The sequence below is a fragment of the Pipistrellus kuhlii genome, unplaced genomic scaffold (assembly GCF_014108245.1).
Source record: "Pipistrellus kuhlii isolate mPipKuh1 unplaced genomic scaffold, mPipKuh1.p scaffold_m20_p_9, whole genome shotgun sequence".
NCBI lineage: Eukaryota > Metazoa > Chordata > Mammalia > Chiroptera > Vespertilionidae > Pipistrellus > Pipistrellus kuhlii.
The window spans coordinates 25,817,033-25,839,153 of NW_023425595.1; the positions used below are offsets into that span (position 1 = coordinate 25,817,033).

The 22,121-nt window shown below is 53.6% G+C and overlaps 1 protein-coding gene across 3 annotated transcripts in view; it reads right to left on the reverse strand.

Moving 5' to 3' along the window:
- MICAL2 (microtubule associated monooxygenase, calponin and LIM domain containing 2) overlaps positions 1 to 22,121 on the reverse strand; it is a 195,337-nt gene that overhangs the window by 39,022 nt on the left and 134,194 nt on the right. For all 3 annotated transcript variants that reach the window (XM_045577654.1, XM_045577653.1, XM_045577655.1), the window contains 5 exons: positions 17,114 to 17,297; positions 15,415 to 15,632; positions 9,263 to 9,337; positions 3,856 to 4,010; positions 1,465 to 2,695 (listed from right to left, as the gene is read on the reverse strand). In XM_045577654.1, coding sequence (XP_045433610.1) covers positions 1,465 to 2,695; positions 3,856 to 4,010; positions 9,263 to 9,337; positions 15,415 to 15,632; positions 17,114 to 17,297 — 1,863 coding nt within the window. The remainder of the gene's footprint in view (positions 1 to 1,464; positions 2,696 to 3,855; positions 4,011 to 9,262; positions 9,338 to 15,414; positions 15,633 to 17,113; positions 17,298 to 22,121) is intronic.

A 22,121-nucleotide genomic window follows, 5' to 3' on the forward strand; every position in this document is an offset into this window, starting at 1 on the left:
AGGGAGAAGTTATATTTCAGCCTATCCATGCTTACATCTGAGCTTGGCTGAAAATAAACTCTCTTGTTAATCTACATGGTGTATCAAAAATGTACACACTTTAATAGCTGCTAGCTCAATTTTGAAAATGAAATGACTTTATAATTATTCAAAGTACATTTTATGGAGACACACTTTTTGACTAAGGCACTACACGAGCGAAATAATTTTTTGCTTGAAAACCTAAGTTCCCAAATAAGAGTTAAATAAGAAAATAAAACATCAAAAAATAAAGAAAAATAAAGTTGCTCAACAATAGGAATAGTAGAATCAGTTTGTTTAAAGCAATCAAACAAATATCAACAACAAAAACAGAAACCATGTGACTCTTTAAACTGTCTCTAAAGATATACACCAAAACTTTGGTGAAGAAGAGGGGATGAGATAATATGTTCCTGGTTTTGTTTTTAAGATATTCCTATACTGTTTAATTATTCAGATTATTTAATGTATTAATTTTATAATTTGAAAAATTATAAACAGATTTAAATCTAAAAAGCCTAAGGTTCAATTGGTAACCAAACATGTTTAAACTAGTGATAAGAAGAAATACAAGTTTAAAAGGCACCATTAAGAAAATAATTTTTCAGTTATAGTTTCCATTCAATAGTATTTTGAGGCACCATTTTTGGACCAGTGAAATAGCAGTATTTAAAATATATAATACTTGATGCAGAGTGTAGTGAAAAGGTACTTTCATACATTAGTGGTGGAATATAAGTTGGTACCTTTCCCATGTTTCAATTGAAATTTACAACCCACAATTGTAAGAAATAACAGAGAGAGAGTCCATGCATCCTTTACCCATAGGTTCTCTTTTAAAGAGCAATTTGTCAGTGCAAGCGGGGAATCTTAAAAGTATTCACATTTTCATCCAAAAATCCCATTTCTTGGAACCTCTCCTAAAAAAATAATTCAAATGAATGAAAAAGCTATATGCATAAAAATGTCTACCCAAGACCATATATAAAATATAAATATATATATATAATTTATACATACATATGTGTCTTTAAGTTAAACCATAAAGAATCAGTTCATTAAGTAACATAGCCACTAGATAGAATATTTTATAGCCCCTAAATCACATTTATGTAGATGATGAGGCAATTGGCTTAGTACCTATACCATAATGTTGATTTACAAAGGCACCAAATTTTATGTCCAACTTAGTAAAAAATATTCATATGTGGACAACAAGGGGAAAGTGGTGAACTGATGGTTAACTCTCTCTTTCAAAACTTTCTGTAACATAATTTCAAACTGAACTGTTTCACTTTTTTTTTTTCAAATTTCAGTTTCCCACTTTTGTCAGACTTTAATCTGAGGAGCAACACGAGGTAAAAGATGCTGTTTCTGAACCCAGTAACGATAACTAACTGCCTGGCATGAGCCGTGGACCTGTGCTGGGAAAGGGCCACTTACTTGCATCTCGCTCTGGAGAAGGAGGGCCGGCCCTCTGCCCCAGCCGCGCACTGTCCACAGGCTGCACCTTCCCCTTGGGGATGCTGAAGATGTCACGGAAGTCCTTTCTTAGCCTGGATTCTTGGAGAGAACTCTCCGACGATCTGTCTTTGAGTCTGAGGGAGGAGAAGATTTTTCTCTTTGGACTCCTGGAAGCATCTGGAAAGGTCTCTTGCAAGCTCACTTTCTCCAGGAGTTTGGGGACATCGTCCATCTTGCTGCAGGGTGGGGATGCCAACGCAGGGGACCTCCTGGAGGGCCCGCTGGGCAAGCTGTGGGTGCAGAGGGCAGGGTCGGGAAGGCCAGGGGTGGGGGGCTGGGCGGCCCTGACCGGCGGGCTGCTCAGGGAGAAGAAGGCAGAGGCCCTGCTGGCCATGTCTCTCCCGGGGGACGGCTGGTTCCAGTCTTTGTGGCCGCTGGGTTTCCGGAGGCTGAAGGAGCGCGTGCAAGCTTGCGGCTGGCTGGCAGGCAAAGCCTTCCTCCCGCCTTCCGGGTGGGAGAGGGCCTGGAAGGACCTTCGGAGGGCGTTGGCAATGAGTCTCAGTGGGGACTTGGGTGGAGCCACGCTTTGCTCCCCTGAAGTCCTTCCAGCGGGGGTCCCCCTCTTCTCCGGAGCCTCTGCCTGAGCGGGCAGGCTCTCTCTCCCCGGGAGCACCAAGGGGCGGACTGGCTTCAGCACACGGCCGCCTCTGCCATGCTGGGCACCGTTCTGGGAAGGCTGCGGCCCAGTGTCCAGGCGCGAGCTCTGGGGGTGGGAGTCATTCCAATCCAGCAGCTGGCTCTTCTGCTCCTGGGTGAGAGCCAGCTTCTTCAAGCCCGGCTTCTTCCCCTCGGCTGGCTCGGACCCACCGTCCTCTCCCGTCCGGGTCTGGGAGTCCGGATACCCTTGTCCCCAGCCCTCCGCAGCCCTAGGAGACAGCTCCTGGTCTGGCGAGCACCTGCCCTGCCCTCCAATGGGGTGTGGGCCTCTGTGGATGCCGCTGGCATCCTGAGAGCCATCGGAAGCCACCGCTGCAGGGCTGGGGGGCCTGGGGCTGGCGAGGCCCTCTCCCCCCGGCCTCACCAGGCAGCGCTCTGGCCGCCCCAGCACCTGGCCGTGCGGCAGGTAGAGAGGGATTTCGCTGGGTGCTGCCTGGGCTCTGGCTCGCCTCAGAACGATCGGGGTGGAAGGGCTGAAATGAGCTCTTGAGGCCTGCGGGGCAAAACACAGCCGTGATGTCAAAGATTGCCAGCATGTGTGTAGATGGGGAAGGCACACCTCAGGCGAGGGCCCCCTCCCTCCCGTCTCCAGTGGAAAAGGATTCTGCCTGCAATGGCTGATTTCCGAGGGCAGCTCTTGGCTCAGATGGCTACCCGGGGCCTGCTGGGCTCTGCCGGGGGGCCCTGGGTCAGCTCGGCCCAAAGGCTTTTCTGGGTCTTAGGTCAGGTGGGTAGGAAGCCAATGGAGAGGCGTGGGCATTGCCCGGCTCCTGAGCCCATGATGGGAGGGCGGTGGGGCACAGAGGGGCAGGGTGCACCATAGCTTGCTCAGTCATGTCCCTACTAAGGGGTACTTTCCACCCACAGGTGTGTTCCTGAAACCAAGGCTTTTTCCTCAGCGTGGCGCCTCCTGAAGGAAGGGGAGACCTAACCTTCTGGGGTGGCCATGGGGCAGGATGGCCGTGAGGACCTCCCAGTGCCTTCTCTAAGCCTGAGGCTTGCCTGGGGGGGACTGGGAAAGGGGCTGTTTCCAACAGGCAGGGCTGGAGCCCTTGGCAAAGGGAGACCACCAAGGGGGGAGGGGGTGCCAAGGAGGGCTGTGCCTGCCCTGCCAAGAGCTCTGGCCGAGGGCAGGGCACACAGAGCAGCTCCACAAGCTCCCGTGTCTGGCTGTCCCATGCTCTCTCGTCCCCGGGGCCTGGAGCGGGCCTGGCAGGTCAAGAGGCCTGACAGACGGACAGACTCCTGGCGAAGGAATGAGTCCAAACCTGTGATTTTGGTGACGTCATTTTCGAGTCCAGGGAAATGCTGCCTCCAAGGTTCTCAGTTCCTTCCCCAGGGAACCCTAGGGGCTGTGCCTGCCCCTGCAGCTGCCAGCTCCTCAGCACCCGGGGGGCCTCCAGGGCCCAGCATGTGTCCTAGCATTTCTGCCCCACAGCCCAGCCCGGGCCCACACCCCGTAAGGCTTGCTGAGTGAGCAGGCCAGTGGCTGTGCCCAGGGTGGGGTGTGTGTGTGTGTGGGAGGGGGTGGCTGAGAAGCAGCAGGTGAGCTTCTATGGAAGGGACTCGGGAGGGGGCCTGGCTCGGGGTGCAGGTGCCCTGAAGGCGCTCAGTGTGGAAGTGGGAGGAGAAGAGGCAGCTCAGGCTCCTTACCTGAGGTGAGGGGGGACCTCTCAGAACGTAGCCTGGGACACTGTCTGCGGAGGACGCGGGGGAGGAGGAGGCAGAAGACAAGGAGGAAGCAGAAGCGGAAGGGGACGCGTCCTGTGGAGGCGGCACAATTCTCGCATAGCTCACCGGCGTGGAACCTAGAAGGAAAGACGGCGCTCTCTGTTACAGGGGCTTCGGCCTCATGTCCTCATGGACCTAGAAGGCTGGACACCGCCCCACTGCTGCAAATGCAGATGGAGGAGGACGTCAGGGATGATCTGGGCCCTGATGCCCCGGACTGGGGCTTGGAGGGACGGGGGGTAGAAGTGGCAGCACCTTGGAGAAGGGGTTTCCGGGAGGGGAGCCTAAGAACCGTGCGCTTCCCATCCACGTAAGAATACTCCCTCGAAATGAGACAGGAAGCCCGGGTGTTTCTTAGAAAGGGGCACAGCAGCTAAGGTTCCCCTAAGCCACATGGCTGGAGGCCGGGGCTCAGTCAACAAATGGCCTGAAGCCTCTGCCCACTCAGTGTGGCCCATCTGCTGGGCACAGGCCGGCAGGACCATCGGCTGGACACAGGCCGGCGGGGCCATGGGCTGGGCGCAGGCCGGCGGGGCCATGGGCTGGGCGCAGGCCGGCGGGGCCATCGGCTGGGCGCAGGCCGGCAGGACCATCGGCTGGGCGCAGGCCGGCGGGGCCATCGGCTGGGAGCAGGCCGGCGGGGCCATGGGCTGGGCGCAGGCCGGCGGGGCCATCGGCTGGGCGCAGGCCGGCGGGGCCATGGGCTGGGCGCAGGCCGGCGGGGCCATCGCTGGGCAAAGGCCAGCAGGGACACTGCCAATGAAGTGCTCTCTCTCCCCCTGCGCCGGCGGCTCTCGGAGGACGTGGTTAGCCCGAGGTTTAAGAGACAGAGGGAAGGCGGTTATCTGAGCATCGGCTCATTGGAAGCACGTGGAGTGAGTTCGTGCCAAGCCCGTTGGTCAGGGACAGGTCCCTGCAGGGGACACCTCAGAGCAACAGGAGGAAGGAGTGCAGCCCAGGCCCAGCCTAACTCTGAACTGTGGGAGCTGACGTCATTTAGGACTGGATAGCAGAATCTGACAGCTGTAGCCTGAGGTCAGTCCCATTCCCTCTCACTTTCTCGTGAGTGCACACAGGCTCACATGTGCGCGCACACACTCACACACACACACACACACCCAAACACATACACTCACACACACTCTCTTACACACATACAAATACATACACTCACACACGCTTACATGCACACACTAACACACACGTACACTCACACACACTCTCACACACAAACACCCTAGGAACCTGCAATCTAGAACTGCAAGCATTCTGTTTCCATATTGAGCCATCTCAGTAATCTGCCCTCCAAGGGGCTTAGAAAAATCTGTGCTGTTTCTGACTTCCCCACTCAGCCCCTGACCTGGGGGCCTGGCCAGCTCTTCCTCGAACCCTCCTCCCAGGACCACTGTTTCCACTACCCACTCCTGTGGGCTCCTGCGGACCCTCCGGTGTCCAGACTTCCATTTCAGCTCGCTTCCTAACTCAGCACAGTCCCCAGCCTCGCTGTCCCCAAAGTTTTGGGCAAGAGGCTCCTCCTCTGGGACTACCCAGACTAGGCCGAACACAAGTCCTGAGCGAGGAAGCGTTCCTTTAAGACCATTGTCACCGGACCACACAGGGGGCTCAGCATCCCCCCTGCTCTCCTCACACGCAACTAACTGCAAGCCTGTCAGAGCCGCACCCCAGGCCTGGGTGCCGAGAAGGTGCCAGCCCACACGCGTGGCCAGCGAGTGCCCAAAGGGAAGCCCCAGAAGCATCAGGGCAAAGGTCACTTGGGGGAACAGAGCTGAGGTGTCGGGAAGGAGCTGCTGGGGAGAGAGACCCCTGGCTGCTGGGAATTGTGCGGGGGAGGCTGCCACTAGCCTCTTACTCAGCCCCCCACCTCGGCCCACGGACCTCCATCCCAGCCCGCAGATGGTTCGAGCCTAAAAAGGCAAAAGCTGTGAGTCAGTTGTTGCCTTGTTTCCTGGGCTCTGCTTGCCAAATTCCTGCCAAATTCCTTCTCCTCCTCTTCCTTGCCCCCTCATTCTCCTCCCTCTGCCACCTCCTGAGTCTAACTCCCAAACTTGTCTCAGCGTCCCCGCGGCTCAACACACTGCCTTTTGTTCCCCCGGGGAGCTCTCCCGGCACCTTCTGACACAGAGCCAGGGACAACTGGGCTTGGCTGTTGAGAAAGCTTGGGGTTCACAAGGTCATGACCTGGGAGCTGCTCCCTCTTTTTTCCCCTCTAATCCCCACCCTCATCCCAGCGAGTGGGGTCTCTCACTGCACACGTTCCTCAGGCACTGTCTGCAGGGGAGCATGGGGAGGGCTGGGGAGGGCTAGACAAGGTGGAGTTAACAAAGCACCGGCCATTCCAGCTGCTGCCTGGGGGCCAGGGATTGAGGCCAGAGCAGAGCTGGAGGTGACAGGGAATGCACTGCTCCAGGGGGCTGGTGTCTTGGGGCTCCCTCAGAAAACGGCAAGGAGCCCCACCTCCTTTACATCCACACCAGCTGCCTGTCACTGAGCAAGTCTCTTAAAACCCTCAGTTTCCTCCAGAAATCTATTGCTGTGTCAGGGAAGGCGGAAGGAATTAAATGAGATAAAAAGAGGTGCCTAGTGCAGGAGGCAAACATCACACAGAACTAGGAATCCCATCCCTCTCCCCGTGCACATGGGTGGTGTCCGATAAGAACACCGCTGAACCGCTAACCTATCCCAGAGGGGGCTGCACACTCTCACGGAACCCCGTCACTCTCCTCATCAGCTCAGATCCTTCCTGCTGACCCTTGCTTCTCATGAACACCTGGCATGGCCCAGGCAGGGCTACCCTGCCCTGTGCAGGGGCCTCAGCTCCCTTGCAAAAGGGTTTGATGAGCCTGGATTACAGCCCCACCTCCCGCTTGGACCAGTGCCTTGCCTCTGGGCCCTCTGGCATTGATGACCTTTCCCCTTGATCCCAGTGGTCATTCTGGTGAACATGGCCAGCTGGCGGTAGCGGTGGGGGGGGGGGGGGGGGGTGCCAAGCGCAAGCACACAGAACCAGCCTTTCCGGGGCAGTGAGTGGACAGAGGAGGTGGTGCCTCATATTCTGCTCCCTCCGATAGAACCAGCCTTGCCCGTTGGTGTTTCCTCCTGGGCAAAATGAAAATGACCTAAAAGATAGCTCTAGTGGCTTTTGGCTCTGGGGATTTTTAAAAAGACTGGGACTGCAGGGTGCAGCTTTGGCTCAAAACCTCCCAAAGTCTTGGAGCGCCCTCTAGGCGTGGCAGCATGAACAGGCCTAAACCCATGTGTTTCATTTGTTCCTGCCCTTGGTCCTGCCTGCTTGTTCCCTGGTTTGGTCATTCATTTGTTCACTCTTCATTCATAAGTTCGTTCATTCATTCATTCATTCAAGGAAGACTTTGTGCCTCCTTTGAGCCAGGCTCATGCTAAGCACTAGGCCCACAGAAATGATTTGAACTCCAGGCCTGCTCTCAATCAGCATTACCCAGACCTGCTATCACTGGGATTACAAAAGACAGGGCTGAGGTCTCCAGGCTGTGCCTCCTTCAGCAGCCTGGCCCTGCTGGGAGGGCCCCCACCAGACTCCCAGCTCTCAGGATAACCCCTTCACTGGTGGCACTCAGTACAGTAGACGGGAAGCACTGGGATGGAATCTTCACTCAAACAGGCCCACCCATGGAGGCAGAGGTCCCACGCCAGAGAGGGGTTGTGGTGGAGGAGTAAATGCGATGCCTGTGGAAAAGGCCTGGGCCAGGGCTTCCCTAAACAGTAACTGGCTCCTTCCCCTCACACTCACTTGCCTGGGGCTGTGGGGTGACTCAAGAGTTACTTTGGGTCGTCCCAGGTGAAGTGCCCTGCCCAGGTGTGCAGCCCTGACCCAGATCCAGTGGCACCCATGTCCCAGCCTGACCCGAGGGAGAGGCTGCAGGGCTGGGGGCTGCTGGGAGAATGACTCACTGGCCAGGAGTCGGCACTGACTCAGAAGGAGCACTATGTTCCAACTGCAGCAATGCTTCATTTTTAGAAACTCTTGTCTAACCCAAGGCTTTCCAGGTTCCGTCTCTACTAGAGCAAGGCCCAGCGAGGGTGTGTCGGGGCAGGAAGGGGTGGGAAGCAGGGATGAACTTGGAATCAGAAGAGTTCCTGCCCCTCTCTCAGGCGCGGAGAGGGGATTGCAGTTCCGTAATAGCTGCAGCCCTGGGATGCTGTGCAATTGTATGTGGTACCTGCGCCTCCTAGTGAGAGCCTGCTGCCTTGGCATCCACCACAGGCCCTGGTCCCTACCCACCCTGCTCTTCCCTGGGATGCGAGGATCACGGCCTGCTCAAAAAAAGGACAGGGTGTGTGTGTATGCATGGCTTCCCTCATTGTATTGCCCCTGACTGCATGAACTTAAACTGATGCCCCCAGCCCAACTCCAGGGCGCTGAGTCAAAACATATGGTGACCCTGGGCCTCTGTGTCCTCGTCCTTGTTTCAAAAAGTTTGAGCTGATGTCATAAGGCCCCTTCCAAGTGTGACTGAGTCCTCTGGCTCTGTGACTCTGGACTCGGGAGTGAAATATGGTAGCAACCATACTTGGGTAAAAACTGCTGTTTGAATTTTAACCCTGCTATTCTGGCTTCGGCACTCGCTTACTTGCTTAAACAATAGGGGAGCTGCCTCAGCTTCCAGATGGAGACCTGGAGGCTAAGGCAGTTTTCCTGTGCCTGTGGACCAGGACCACAGGAGATTGATTCTCACGGACTCATTAGCTTCAGGAGTAGAAACTGCAGATAACCTTTAGAGATTAACCGCTCAGGTCTGCTTCTGTACTATCTGCTGTCGCAAGATAGGGCCACATTCCAACGTCCAGCAGGATGTGGCTGGGAATGACCCTGTGGGCCGTCCCCAGCCTTTAGAATTTAGGATTTAGAACAAAGGAAAATTCTTGTGGTTTGGACCTTTAAAAGGATTGCCTACACCTGAAACAGTGCAGTCGTGAGTGTGGCCACCTGTGTGTCATGCTCTCGCAGCCATCCTGGCCAGTTCAATAAATGCTTGCCTGCTTTTTTTAATCAATCATCAGCCTCTGGTGGTCTTATTTTGAACCCAGGGTTCGACCCCACAACAGGGAGCCTATGGGAAAGGGGTCCCAAATCCCTCAGGAAATGCTTCCTCAAGTCATCAGTGGACATAGGGTCAACCTTCGATTTCTGTCCTTGCCCCTCATATCCAGGAGGCCAGGTCAGAGGTTGTGTAGGGAATGAGGACAGCTGCTCCTGAGAATCAATCAGAGAATTCTCGGCCCCCTCACCCCATCCCCACCCCCTCCCAGCCCCAGAGAGCCCATGACTCACTTGGCGGGCACGTTCTTCTCCAGCTCTGGTATTTGCTGAGACTTGGGGACTGGAGGCTGTTGGCCCGCTGCAGAGCTGTAGTGGGGAAAAGCAAGGCAGGCAGGGTAGGAAGGGAGGAAGAGTCTGTTAAACATGTAAACAAAAGTGTGTGTGTGTGTGTGGGGGGGGGGTTCTTCTACGGCCATTTACCAAAAGTGAATTGGCTAATGATCATAATTGACTGCACCCTCCTGACCCAGCACACACCCCCATTCACTCATTTATCAAATATTTATGGAGACACTGCTATGGGACAGTCCTGCCACCTTTTAGAAAATGCCTCAAATTGTGAGCCATTGTTCTAAGTGGCCCATCATTAACAAGCATACATATGTGTACATGTTTGTATGCCTACATGTATACACATATACACATACTGTATACACACATGTATGTGCGTTTGTTTTTAGCAGAGCAGCTCCTCAGAGCTGAAGTCTCACAGCAATGCAACCTGGAAGCTGTGGGAGCTCTGTCCACTCCCCCTTCCCCTCACAGCCCTGCGAACCCTCTGGGAGGTAGTTCTAATGGAACCTTTGGCAATCCATTGCCATGAAGGTCCTCTTGGCCTCGGTTCCAATGGAAACACTTCAGGAGGCTGTGGATGGTGCCCCGAGGACCCTCCGCCCAACTGGGCCGTGAGGATTAGCCGAGCACAATGACCGTCACCTGCAGAAGAGAAATCCCACACGGGGCTGGCCCACAGATGTGGCCTCGGGCTCCAGGTCCCAGGGGCAGTTTCATCCCAGCCTTGAGAGAAAGGATGGGGTGATGCCTGCCTGAATGCACACACAGGTGGGTCCAGGAGGCATGGAAGAAAGGCCGTGGGAGTGATGGGGCTCGTGAGGAGTGTGGGGAAGGAGCGAATGCAGGCCTCTCTGAGCCCAGAGCCCGGTCTCTCTGTGTGAAGACCTGGATTCCACTCACACTTCCTGCTGGTGCTGAGCTGGGTGACACTCACACTAGCCAGGCTGCACAGCACAGCACAGGCGTCAACCTCTGCCTGGGGGCTTCCTTCCCTCAGCACAGCCCCTCTGGTCCTGGGTACCCTCCCGCCCTGCTCCCCTTGGAGACCCTGTGAGCCTGCGCCTCCGAATGGTGGGCCCCCATCCCACAGGGCTATTCATACCACACCCTTGGGTCTGAGGGGGGTCTGTGTGGGCAGGCACGGGGTGCAATCTCCCCATCTCCCCTTCGTAAGATGAACAGTCTGCCTGCAGCCTGGGTCCACTTCCTCTCACCAAGTGCCGGTCAGCGTTTCCCAGGCTGGGAGTCTCCCCACAAGGAGTTTCTGCTGACCAGCATCAACCTCCCAGTCAGCTCACTCAAGAAACAGAGGAGCCTGACCGTGTGGCTCAGTAGCTCCATGGGTTGGGCTCGGCCCTCCTGTGTGGGAGCATCTGGGGCGCTGACATAAAATGCAGACACGGACCCCACTCTATACCCACTGAACCTCAACCTCTGCAGGTGGGAGGGCAGAAATGTGCCTTTGAAACCAGATTTGTGAGAACTACTAACACCAGGTGTCTTAGGCCGGTGGTCGGCAAACACATTAGTCCACAGAGCCAACTACCAACAGTACAACCACTGAAATTTCTTTGAAGAGCCAAATTTTTTAATCGTAAACTTTCTTCGAACACCACTTCTTCAAAATAGACTCGCCCAGGCCGTGGTATTTTGTGGAAGAGCCACACTCAAGGGGCCAAAGAGCCGCATGTGACTTGCGAGCCGCAGTTTGCCGACCACGGTTTTAGGACAACAGCACTGAGCGTTTTCTACAGCCTCGATAATGGGGGGCTTAAGTTCCATTGCAAACCATCCTCTGGCTCCAGGCCAGAACCCCGAGGTGGCAATGGGTTCCTTGGGGAGCTGAGGGCGTCCCGATTTGTGGTAAAGTGTACACCACATACAACAACGCTGTTTGCCATTATTTTGTCCTTCATATTTTAATGCTTTCCCACTTTTAAATACTGATCTTAATATTGTGACTGTAACCTGGAAGATCCAACATTATCTTTTTTTTTTTTTTAATCATCAGGATCATAAAGCTATTATAGAATAGCTACACTCCATACCCTGCCAAAGTGATTATGTTTTGTGTTTTTAGATGAACAATGATAATAATCCGGATACACTGTCATTTTTGTCATCTTGAAGTGTGGAGTTTAGTGGCGTTAAGGACATGCCTACTGTTGTGCGACCATCCCCACCACCCATCTCCAGAACTTGTTCCTCACCCCAAACTGCAGCCTTTTACCCTTACACAACAATACCCCACCCATCCTCTTCCCCGGCCCCTGGCAGGCACCATTCTACTTTCTGCCTATGAATTTGACTAGTCTTGGCACCTCCTAGCAGTGTAACTCATGCAATACTTGTCTTTCTGTGTCTGGCTTCTTTCACTTAGTGTAATGACTTCAGTATTCCTTCCTGTTGCTGCACAGTATTCAGGCTGAGTGCCATTTCAAAGTGGCGACAGCACACTTGGTTTCTCCATTCACCTGGGCCATGGGGCCGCTTCTTCCTTTTGGCGACCGTGAATAACGTGCTATGAGCAGTGTGGCGTACACCCCATGATTCTTTTTAAAGCTTCGCCTGGTCTTGTCCAGCGTTTCCTTGGCTCGCCTCTGAACCACATACTCAGGTGAGGTTGGGATTAATAAAGCTCCCTCAACACGCACCACATGATGTCGACGCTACAATATCTAGAAAAGCGATAGACTCGCCACAACCAGCAACACAAATCACATGCCAATGTGGTTTGCCTAGCAACGATCAAAACCAGGGTGGATGGAGACGAAATCGACAGAGGATTGCTTGAAAGTCATGCAGGCTAGCCACTTTTCTGTCTATTCTATTCTTAATCCTGGCATGAAATGGGGCTGTCAGAAACAAAATGCTTTGGCCACATTACCTTGTTCTCCCAACCACTCCCAGGGGAGAATCGCTCTTGCTGGGAGGCGGAGTGAAATAGCCTCGAGAAAACTGTGGCTGCCTATTTTGCAGAGCCATTGCTTAAGACATGATCTAATGCCTCTCTCAGGATCATCTCTTGGGTCGGCAAGTAAGTAATTGCGGGTTTCACACATATATGGCTTCAGTTGAATTTTTAGGTTTGCAGACATAGTACAAATGTAAAACACATTTTGTTATTTGATAGTTGGCTATTCAGCTGTTAATCAGTAAAAAAAGTTTTTTGATCTGTTTTGTAGTTTTCGTTTGGCGTTCGTTGAAAAATGGAAAATCAAAAGGAACATTTTCGTCATATTTTGCTTTTTTATTTCCGCAAAGGGAAAAACGCATCGCAAGCTCATAAAAAGTTATGTGCTGTTTATGGTGACGAAGCCTTAAAAGAACAGCAGTGTCAAAATTGGTTTGCCAAATTTCGTTCTGGTGATTTTTCACTCAAAGATGAAAAACGCTCTGGTCGTCCAGTTGAAGTTGATGACGCCCTAATCAAAGCAATAATCAATTCGGACTGTCACAGTACAACACGTGAGATTGCAGAGTAGCTTCATGTATCACATACATGCATTGAAAATCACTTAAAACAACTTGGCTATGTTCAAAAACTCGATACATGGGTTCCTCACGAACTGAAAGAATCACAGTTAACGCAACGCATTAGCAGCTGCGATTTGCTAAAGAAACGTAATGAAAATGATCCATTTTTAAAACGACTGATAACTGGCAATGAAAAATGGGTTGTTTACAACAATATCAAGCGGAAAAGATCGTGGAGCAGGCCAGGTGAACCAACTCAAACAACATCAAAAGCTGATATTCATCAAAAGAAGGTTTTGTTATCAGTTTGGTGGGATTACAAAGGAATTGTCTACTTTGAACTCTTACCACCCAACCGAACGATCAATTCTGATGTCTACATTGAACAACTAACGAAATTAAACAATGCAGTTGAAGAAAAGCGGCCCGAATTGACAAATCGAAAAGGTGTTGTATTCCATCATGACAATGCAAGGCCACACACATCTTTGGTCACTCGGCAAAAATTAATGGAGCTTGGTTGGGATGTTTTGCCACATCCACCATATAGTCCTGACCTTGCACCATCTGATTACTTTTTGTTTCGATCTTTACAAAACTCCTTGAATGGTAAAAATTCCAATAATGATGATGATGTCAAATTGTACCTGATTCAGTTTTTTGCTAATAAAAACCAGAAGTTTCTTGAACGTGGGATTATGATGCTGCCTGAAAGATGGCAAAAGGTCATTGATCAAAATGGGCAATACAGTACAGAATAAAGTTATTTAGTTCCATGAAAAAATTGTCTTTGATTTTTAAAAAATCCGCAGTTACTTAGTTGCCGACCTAATATTTGATATGAGCTGGGAAATTTCTAAAGAGTGAAGCATTAGAGAAAGTAGTACCTGCTCTGAGACCTGCTACTGCTGTGAACCAATATATTTTTTCCCCTCGTGAACAATGTGAATAAAAATTATCTATTTCCTTTTTAACTCGTGCAGCCAGGAAATTCAGAATCAAATTCACGATTCCATGAGAGCAACTGTTTAGGACCATGATCATCCTCTCTGGGGTCTCGACCCCCTCATCTAGTTTTGTTAACCCGGATCTCGAGGCTTTATCTCTCATGTATAGAAACAGACAGTTTTGTGTTACATCATTCTGGTAGGTTGGCTAAAATCACTTGGTAACTGAGGAGAAAGGAAAAATGGAGGGAAAGAGGGAAAGGCAAGCAGGGTTCATTTTTTGTTGTTGTTGTTTGTTTTTTTGAGAGGGAAATTCTTATAATTCCTGTGTCCATGTAACCTTTTTCTTAATATATTTCTTTATTGATTTCAGAGAGGAAGGAAGAGGGAGCGAGAGATAGAATCATCAATGATGAGAATCATTGATTAATGCCTCCTGCACACCCCCTACTGGGGATTGAGCCCGCAACCCAGGCATGTGCCCTTGGCCAGAATTAAACCTGGGATCTTTCAGTCCGCAGGCCGACGATGTATCCACTGAGCCAAACCAGCAAGGGCAGGCTTTGTATTTTTTGATGAGAAGGCTGGAGCCCAGGGAGACACGGGGGCTGACCTAGGCCAGGCAGTACCCAGACAGAGGCAGGCTGCACCCAGCTGGGCAGAGCGCAGCACTTGCTGCTCAGCAGGGGCTAAGCCTTTCTGGACAGCACCACAAAGGGTACTCAGCAAATGTGTCCTTTTTAGAAACAAGCTCACATGGGAGGGTAACCTCAGAGTTTACAGGTCTTTCTGATCCACCACTTTCACAGTGGTTCCTGGGAAACCATCCCTACCTAGGAGAATATTTCTAGGTTCCAGTGTCAATTCTGCTCACAGCCACCAGAGGGCAGTGCAGGGCAAATAGAGTTCCCGTTCTCCCAGGGCCACCAAGGCCATTGGTCCCGCTGGTGCAAGTTTCTATTAGCCTGTTCTTTCCACCCAGAGGACTCCCTTTGCTGCTGGCAGAGGAATCAAACCACTCATTCCAGGCCACCTTTATTGCAACACCCTGGGCTTCTAAGGACAACTTCTTCTTGGGGTTGCACTGCTCACTAGCTGGTAGACCTCAGGAGGCAGTCAGGCCATTTGCTCAGCTGGACACTGGGCTTCACATGACCTCAGGGCCATCTAAGGGTGAGTGGGGCCCTGTATGGGAAAACCCCTGCCTTCCAGGCACTCAATGAAAGTGCCTCTATTCTTATGGAGGTAGTTTTGCTGTGTGCCACAAGTCCCAGCATGGCCCTGGCCCTGTGCTGGCCCCAAGTAGCTGCACAGAGGCCACCTCTCTTCCTTGGGGGGCCCCCAAGGAGATGCAAAGGAGGCAGAAGGAGACTACTGCAGGCAAGAGGGCCCGGGCCTCCTCTCTCTGGCTGCCTGTGACACACAGAGACAGCTGGACCCCTGCACCTTCCTATGTGAGATTCCTATGATGAAGGAGGTGGGCCTGGGTCACCTGCACATGCACCATAGCCCCCCAAAGTCCCAGCCCCACTGCCTCCCGAGCCTGCGGGTCGTATCTCCTGTCTCAGGCTCCTCCACAGGTAAAACTGGCTGTGGGGCTCTCTGCTCCTTCCCCGTCCCAGGACCCAGCAAGCCTGTCCCTGGGCAGGCAGGCTCTCTGCTCACCATGCAGAGCTTGGGGCTCCTCGGAGCCCTGTGCAGAGGCGGCCCTGCTCGGGGGCTCCCTCAGGGAGCTGTGGCGGCTGAGGGGCTCCCTCAGGCAGATGTGGCGGCTGAGGGGCTCCAGCGGGGTTGGGGGGTCCGGCTGCTGGGATCTCTCCTCACAGGGCTCCATGCTGGAGGCCTCGCTGCTGTGGCTGCTGCAGTTCAACTCCGCATCAGAGCTGGGGGAGGGGAGAGAGAGCGGATGATTGGGGAGCCCTGCCAGTCACCCCCAAACCCACATCGTGCCCTGCCCACCACTGCCTCCAGCAGACCGTGGGTTCTAGGGTGTGTGTGGCGGGGATGGTTAGTTTTCTCTGTACCCCGCTCCAGCCTCAGGCTTTGTTATGGGTCGCACTGTGCTCCCCAAAATTCATACTAAGTACCGGGGACCCAGAGCTGCACATTGGGTACAGCATCCACCGAGAGGCCATCTAACCCTTAGCACGGAACATGACTGCATTTAGAGGTAGGGTCTCTACAAAGGTAATTAAGTTAACATCAGGACATTAGGCTAGGTCTTAATTCAATGGGACTGGTGTCCTTTCCAAGAGGAGGACATTAGGACCCAGACAGGCGTGGTAGAAAAATGTCCCCAGAACAGGATCAACATCCGCATATGAACTAAGGAGAGGAGCCTGGATCCCTCCCACACCCTCGGAAGGAGCCAACTCTGCCAACACCTGGACCTTGGACCCCCCAGCCTCTGGAACGGAGAGATTAAGTCTTGGTCATCTGAGCTACCCAGGCTGTGCTGCTTCATGGCAGCCTTAGCCATGGACTCAGGCACGGGTGTGGGTCCGAGCAGGAGGAGAAGCCCAGCCAATGTGCAGTGAAGTCCTGGCGTGGAGGCTGGTCCCCTCACCCTCACCCATCCTGGGCATGCTGGTAAGCTCTCTGGGCAAAATGAGCTTGTCCTAAACCTTCAGATACGGACTACTGCTTGCTCCCCGGTAATGGGTGGGGGATGGGAAGGACTACCTGGGGTGGGAAGTGGCTGTATGGAACCTGGGTCTTACACGACCAGCAGGAAGTCAAATGGCAGGGGAACGGAAGCAGGTGTCCGCAGATGGAGGACAGCCCAGGCAGGTCCCAGGGTGAGAGAGTGCAGGAGTGCAGCCCCTTGGGCAGTGACACATTAGGCAATAGATGTATTTACTGTCTATATGGACACCCAGGGTGCTTCTTCTCGTTAGCTCACTGCCCCTCATCCATCTGCGGGCTTTGCTAGACTGTCTATCCACCTGACTGCGCAAGCCCACAGGTCATGGCCTCCTGGTCCTGTTCACCAGTTAGCCCTGAGGTGGGCCTGCGATGTGGGTGGTGCCCAATGCAGAGGCCTAGCCAGGAGGCCCACCATGGAGATGGCCTCTCGGTGGATGCTGTACCCAATGGGCAAGCAGCTCTTGGTCCCTGGCTCCAACCTCACCTTCTCCTTCAGATGGACCAACGTGGTTGCCTTTGTCACTTGAGCTAGTTTGAGCTGCTCTACGTGATTTACATATTAATTCTTTGATCTGACAACTCCCGATGAGACAGGTGCTATGATTGTCCCCATTTTACAGAGGAGGTCATACTGCACGTAAAAAGAGAGGGGACCAGCTTCTGAATGCTGTCACTCTCCCAACCCATCCTGCCTCACCCTGCAGCGGCCTGAGCATACCTGCTGTCGTCATCACTGGTGACCAGGACACGCACAGCCAGCACGTCCTGCCCAGCCACGCCCTCCCCGGGGCTGATCCTCACGGAGGTCCACTCGGAGGGCGGGGGAGAGGTGGCTTCGCCTTCCACATCGCCGGACTCTGGCTGCGGGACGCTCTTGGGCTTCTTGGGGGAGGTTGGCTCGTCTGCTGAGAGAAGAGGGTCTAGAGAGACAGAGGCATGGACAGCCCTGCAGGCACCTGCCCCCCTGCAGAGGCTGGACAGGCTTCGGGCAGGGCTTGTGTGTCCCTGGTCCTTCCCTCCCTCCCTGGAACAGAGCTGTGCTTTGTTCTGACCTTGCAGTGGGTCTCACTGGAGTAGGTGGGTGGGTCTCCCTGCTCAGTTGACGAGGAGGCTTGCTTTGACCAGTAGAAATTAGTAGATGCAGTGTGACTGGTGGCCTTAAATAAGCCTTGTTTTTTTTTTTTTTGTTTTGTTTTTGTTTTGTTTTTTAAATACTGCCTGCTTACACTCACTCTCCTGCTCGCTTGCCATAAGGAGAGCTTGTTCCAGATAACCACTGCCCCTTCTGCCTTGGTCCCCAGTTGTGGGCATACGACACAGACCTGAAGCCAACCTGTGGCTTGGAGGCTGGGCTATTCCAAGAGAGCCTGGGCCACCCCTAGACCTGCAGCCTGAAGCGGAGCCATGCAGCCAGCCCCCAGGCCCAGCCAGCCCCCAGGCCCATCCAGCCAGCCCCCAGGCCCATCCAGCCAGCCCCCAGGCCCATGGGCAAGAGAAAGAGATGCTACAAGGCGCTGGGAGCTTGGAGGCTTGTTACGCAGAATGTCTGCAGCAGAGACCTGGCACTGTGCCTGGCTTACATCTGAGCGCAGGCACATGCACCTGAGAGAGTCAGGCGCATGATGGAGAGCTGGAGACCAAGCAGCCGTGGTCCCTGCCTTCAGGGCTCTCTTTCTGTTCCGAAGGGAGTCAGGCGTGTTCACAACGCTCTGTGCTCACGTTATCAGTGGACCATCTACGCGAGAAGCCGAGACAAGGCAGGAGGGCAGGGAGGCCCGGCTTCCCTGCAGGGAAGCTTTGTGTGGAAGGCACCCTTTTCACGAGGCTGGGGCTGGGGGACTCGGCACACACAGAGGGAAAGAGGGGTGCTGCAGGGACAGACTTCGGTGAGCAAAGCTACGTGGAAAGCTGCCTTCTCAGGGGACAGACCGTGAGTCCCTGTGGCCAGGGAAGCCAGTGGGAAACAATGGCACTGCCATCAACCAAAGGAGGCCTTGACTGGCTGGGCGAGAGCCAGTGACACTAAGGGCAGCGACTGCAGAACTGGAGATGGGACTGACCAGGTCAGGTTTGCATCGTAGAAAGATGCGAAGTTGGGCAGCAGACCCGTGAGGGGGAGAGAGACCAGTGAGGGGACCGCCAGGCAGAGAATGTGCAGCTGAGGAAGAGGAGAGTGAGGGGTGGAGGGCAGCCTGGCGGGATGAGTGGCGGCAGGCAGAGGCACCCTGGGCCAGGCTGCGGAGGCACTGGACCCCTAGCCCCAGCCACCCCGGCGTGGAGCAGCCCATGCCTCTGCTTCTCTGCTTCCTCCTCCCAGGGAGCTTTGGCTTTGCCAGGAGGGCTGAAGGTCAGATAGGGGAGGGCTCACAGTGCCTTCCTGGCTTCTGGACGGATGGGGACACGGACAGCCTCTCTCACAGCAGAGCCCAATGTCAGTGGAGGGTTGGGGGTGGGCACTGGGAGGCGGAGACTGTAGACAGGAAGCTGGTGCCTCCTCCGAGCACCACCTTGCCCAGGCTAAAGGCCCCAAAGGGGACATGCCCATCCCTCCTTCTGACCCTCCCCAGCCTGTTCCCAGCGGGTCTCTGGGGTTCAGTGCCGCTCCTCAAGCCTTATGTCCAGACCCCTCTCTTCACCCCAGGGCCCTGTCCACACGCACACCAGGAGTGCGGGTTCCAGGGCACTGGTGCTGGGACAGAGGTCACCTAATGGCAATGACACGGCAACGCGAGTCACCACCCAGTGCCCTCATGCCTGTTAACGCTCTACATCCGTCACCCCTCATCCTGGCACCGGGAAAGGTCAGGACTGTCCCCTCCATTGCACGGGCGGAAGAACGCCGAGTCCAGAGAGTAACTGAGCCAGGACTACTGCTGGGACACGAAGTGGTCCCAGGTGAGGGGCCAGGGACGGGGGTCTGCTCTTTGTCAGTCACAGGGAGAATCCAGCACTTCTGTAGGGCTGGGGCTGCAGGGAGGAGGCAGGTGGGGTGGGGGCTGAGAACAACCCAGCAGCTCTTGGGCCAGCTGCCCTGGACCTCCCCGGGGGAAGCAGGTCTGCTCAGAGCCGAGCACCTCGGTCTCCATTCAGCGCTCTGGCCAGCCACCTGCTCCTGGGGGAAGAGAGACTGCAGAGGCAGAGCCGGGCCGTATCCCAGGGAACATCACTCCCAGCCGGGTCCCAGGCCCTCTCCTGGCCAGGCCCCAGCTTCAGTCAGGGTGAGGGCCCCTGTCCCGGTTCTGCTGGTGAAATTGTTCCCGCTTCTACCCAATCCAGGACCCTGCCATTCCCCCACCACCCAACTCCCAGAGCCCGGGGGGGGGCGGGGGGGGAGGCATGATCTCCTGTGTATTGTTATTATCCCCATTTTACAGATTAGGAAACAAGCTCATGCCGCTTAGAAGGCAAAACAGAAGCAAAATCAAAGCCTCCTTCTCCCGATCAACCAAAGACTCTGCGGAGGTGGCAGACAGGCAATGTCCCGATTACCTCCAGGCTCTTCGTCCCAAGCTGTGACCCAATGCCCATAAGACCTCCTGCTGCAGGTGCCCAGTCTGAGGTCCAGCTGGGAGGCAGGCCCGCCATTCCTTCATTAACCCTACATATATTCACTGGGGCCCACTCTGTGCCAGGCACGTGCCACCTGTCGGGGGTATGAATGGCCCAAAGAAACAAAAACTCCAGCCCTTAAGGAGCTTACGTCCTAGCAAGAGGGAAACATAAACAAACAATATACTCGATCAATAAGTGACTTACATAATAGGTCGGAGGCGATAGAGCTATGGAAAAGCTGCCTGATCAGGATGGGCGGGTCAGGAGCGCCGAGGGTGATGTCAAATGTAGCTTTCCCTGGGAGGGAGATAAGGGAGCAAAGATTTGACTGAAGGGCAGGATCAGCCAAATGGATGCTGGGGAAAGGCGCTCCTGGCAGAAGGGGACAGTACAGAGGCTCTAAGACAAAGGAGCCCAGTGTGGCTGGGACACCGTGTGAGAGAGAGCAGGAACAGAGCAGGTCTGAGTTACAGCGGCCAGACCATCATCAAGCAGAGGCCACCACAAAACTAAAGCCAAACTTAATGTCCTGCTGGCAGGTGGGGGGAGGGCTGGGGGCTCGGGCTGGGGCTGAGTGTCTGAAGGGAGGTTGGAAGATCAGAAAACTAGAGAAAAGCAGATGCTGTCTCCAGTATGTCCCCATACTGATGCCTCATCGGGTGCTCCAAGCCCCTGCTGACCTACAACACCTACAGAAAGCCGCCCTCCAGGACATCACCGGCTGCACAAAGCCAGGGAAGTGCTACCTGGAACTCAGCACCAGAGGTGATGCTGCCATGCACGCCTGATCGGGCTGCTCACCGCCATGAACTTCACAAAACCCCACGCCACTGAGCCAACGTCAAGGGCTGAAGTCAGAGTCCAGGCTGTTCCCGTGTGCCAGGGCTGCCCTGGAGCGGCACCTGGCTCCTGGCTGGGACCCATGGGACGCTCTGTTCCCTTACAGTGAAAGATCCAGCTCTAGTTCCCCTCCCTGGCACCAGCCTGGAGGTGGCCCGGAGCGGGGAGCGTTTACGAGATGCTGCACATGAAGTGCTGGGCCCCGTGCCTGGCAGCGAGGGAACGCTGTCAATCACAGCTGGCCTAGGGCAGGAATTATGTCAGGGATTAAAGGAAAAGCCGGACACGGGAATGAGTTCACAGACACCAAGGGGAACAGCCCACCTGCTCTGCTTGGCCCATTGGAGTTGCTTACTATTCTGTGTCTTTGGCTGGGTTATTCCTTTAGTGCCAGTCCCCTGGGGTAGGGTTCCTGGGCTGAGAGATCAGAGCCCGTTTAGGAATCTTAATAATGGTTGCCATATTGCTTTCCAGAAAAGACTGTCCCATGGATTTGTACTCCATACTAGTTACTAAAGTTCATGCATTTTTTCTCTCTCTCACAATCTATTTTACTTTTTTTTCTTTACCAATTTAGTGGGCACAGCATAATTTGTTCACATTCCTTTTAAATGCTTGCTTCTTCTTCCTAGCATTTGCTTTTTAATCTGCTTGCCTGTGAGTGGTCTCTGCATAGCCTTTGCCCATTTATCATGGGGTTTTTAAATCAGCAAATGTTAACACGTTAAGTGCCATGTTGATCACTGGTGACTGACGCTATTCTTTCTGTCTGGAAGACAAAACAGGCTGGGCACTTAATGTGTTAATTGATGGCTGTGCCAAGTGCCTGCTTTGCGTGAACTTTGTTAAGTGCTATAGCTATGTGCTTCTCTGTCATCACATCTAACTCAGAATGCTTTCTCCTTCTGACTGCCTATTAAGTATTTTCATTTTTACTGTTATACTAGAGGCCTGGTGCACAAAAATCGTGCAGGAGCGGGGCCCTCAGCCCGGCCTGCACCCTCTCCAATCTGGGGGTTGTCCGAATGCCAGTTTAGACCCTCTGTGGGATCCGGCTTAAACCAGCATTCAGACATCACTCTCACAGTGATGCATCATAGAGACCTGTTGTTCCTGGTGGGTCCTCCATTGCATATTACCCTTTTCTTACATAGGATGTTGAGTTTTAAAAGTGGATATCATCAGATTTGTGTCATGTTTTTCCTATGTAATTTTTTCTGTCCATGGTCTTAAGGCTTAGAAAGTTACCACCCTAAGATCAAATCAATACTCAAGTCTATTTAATTTTACTTATTTTGATGTCAAGTTTTTAATATAATGTTTCAGGAAGAACG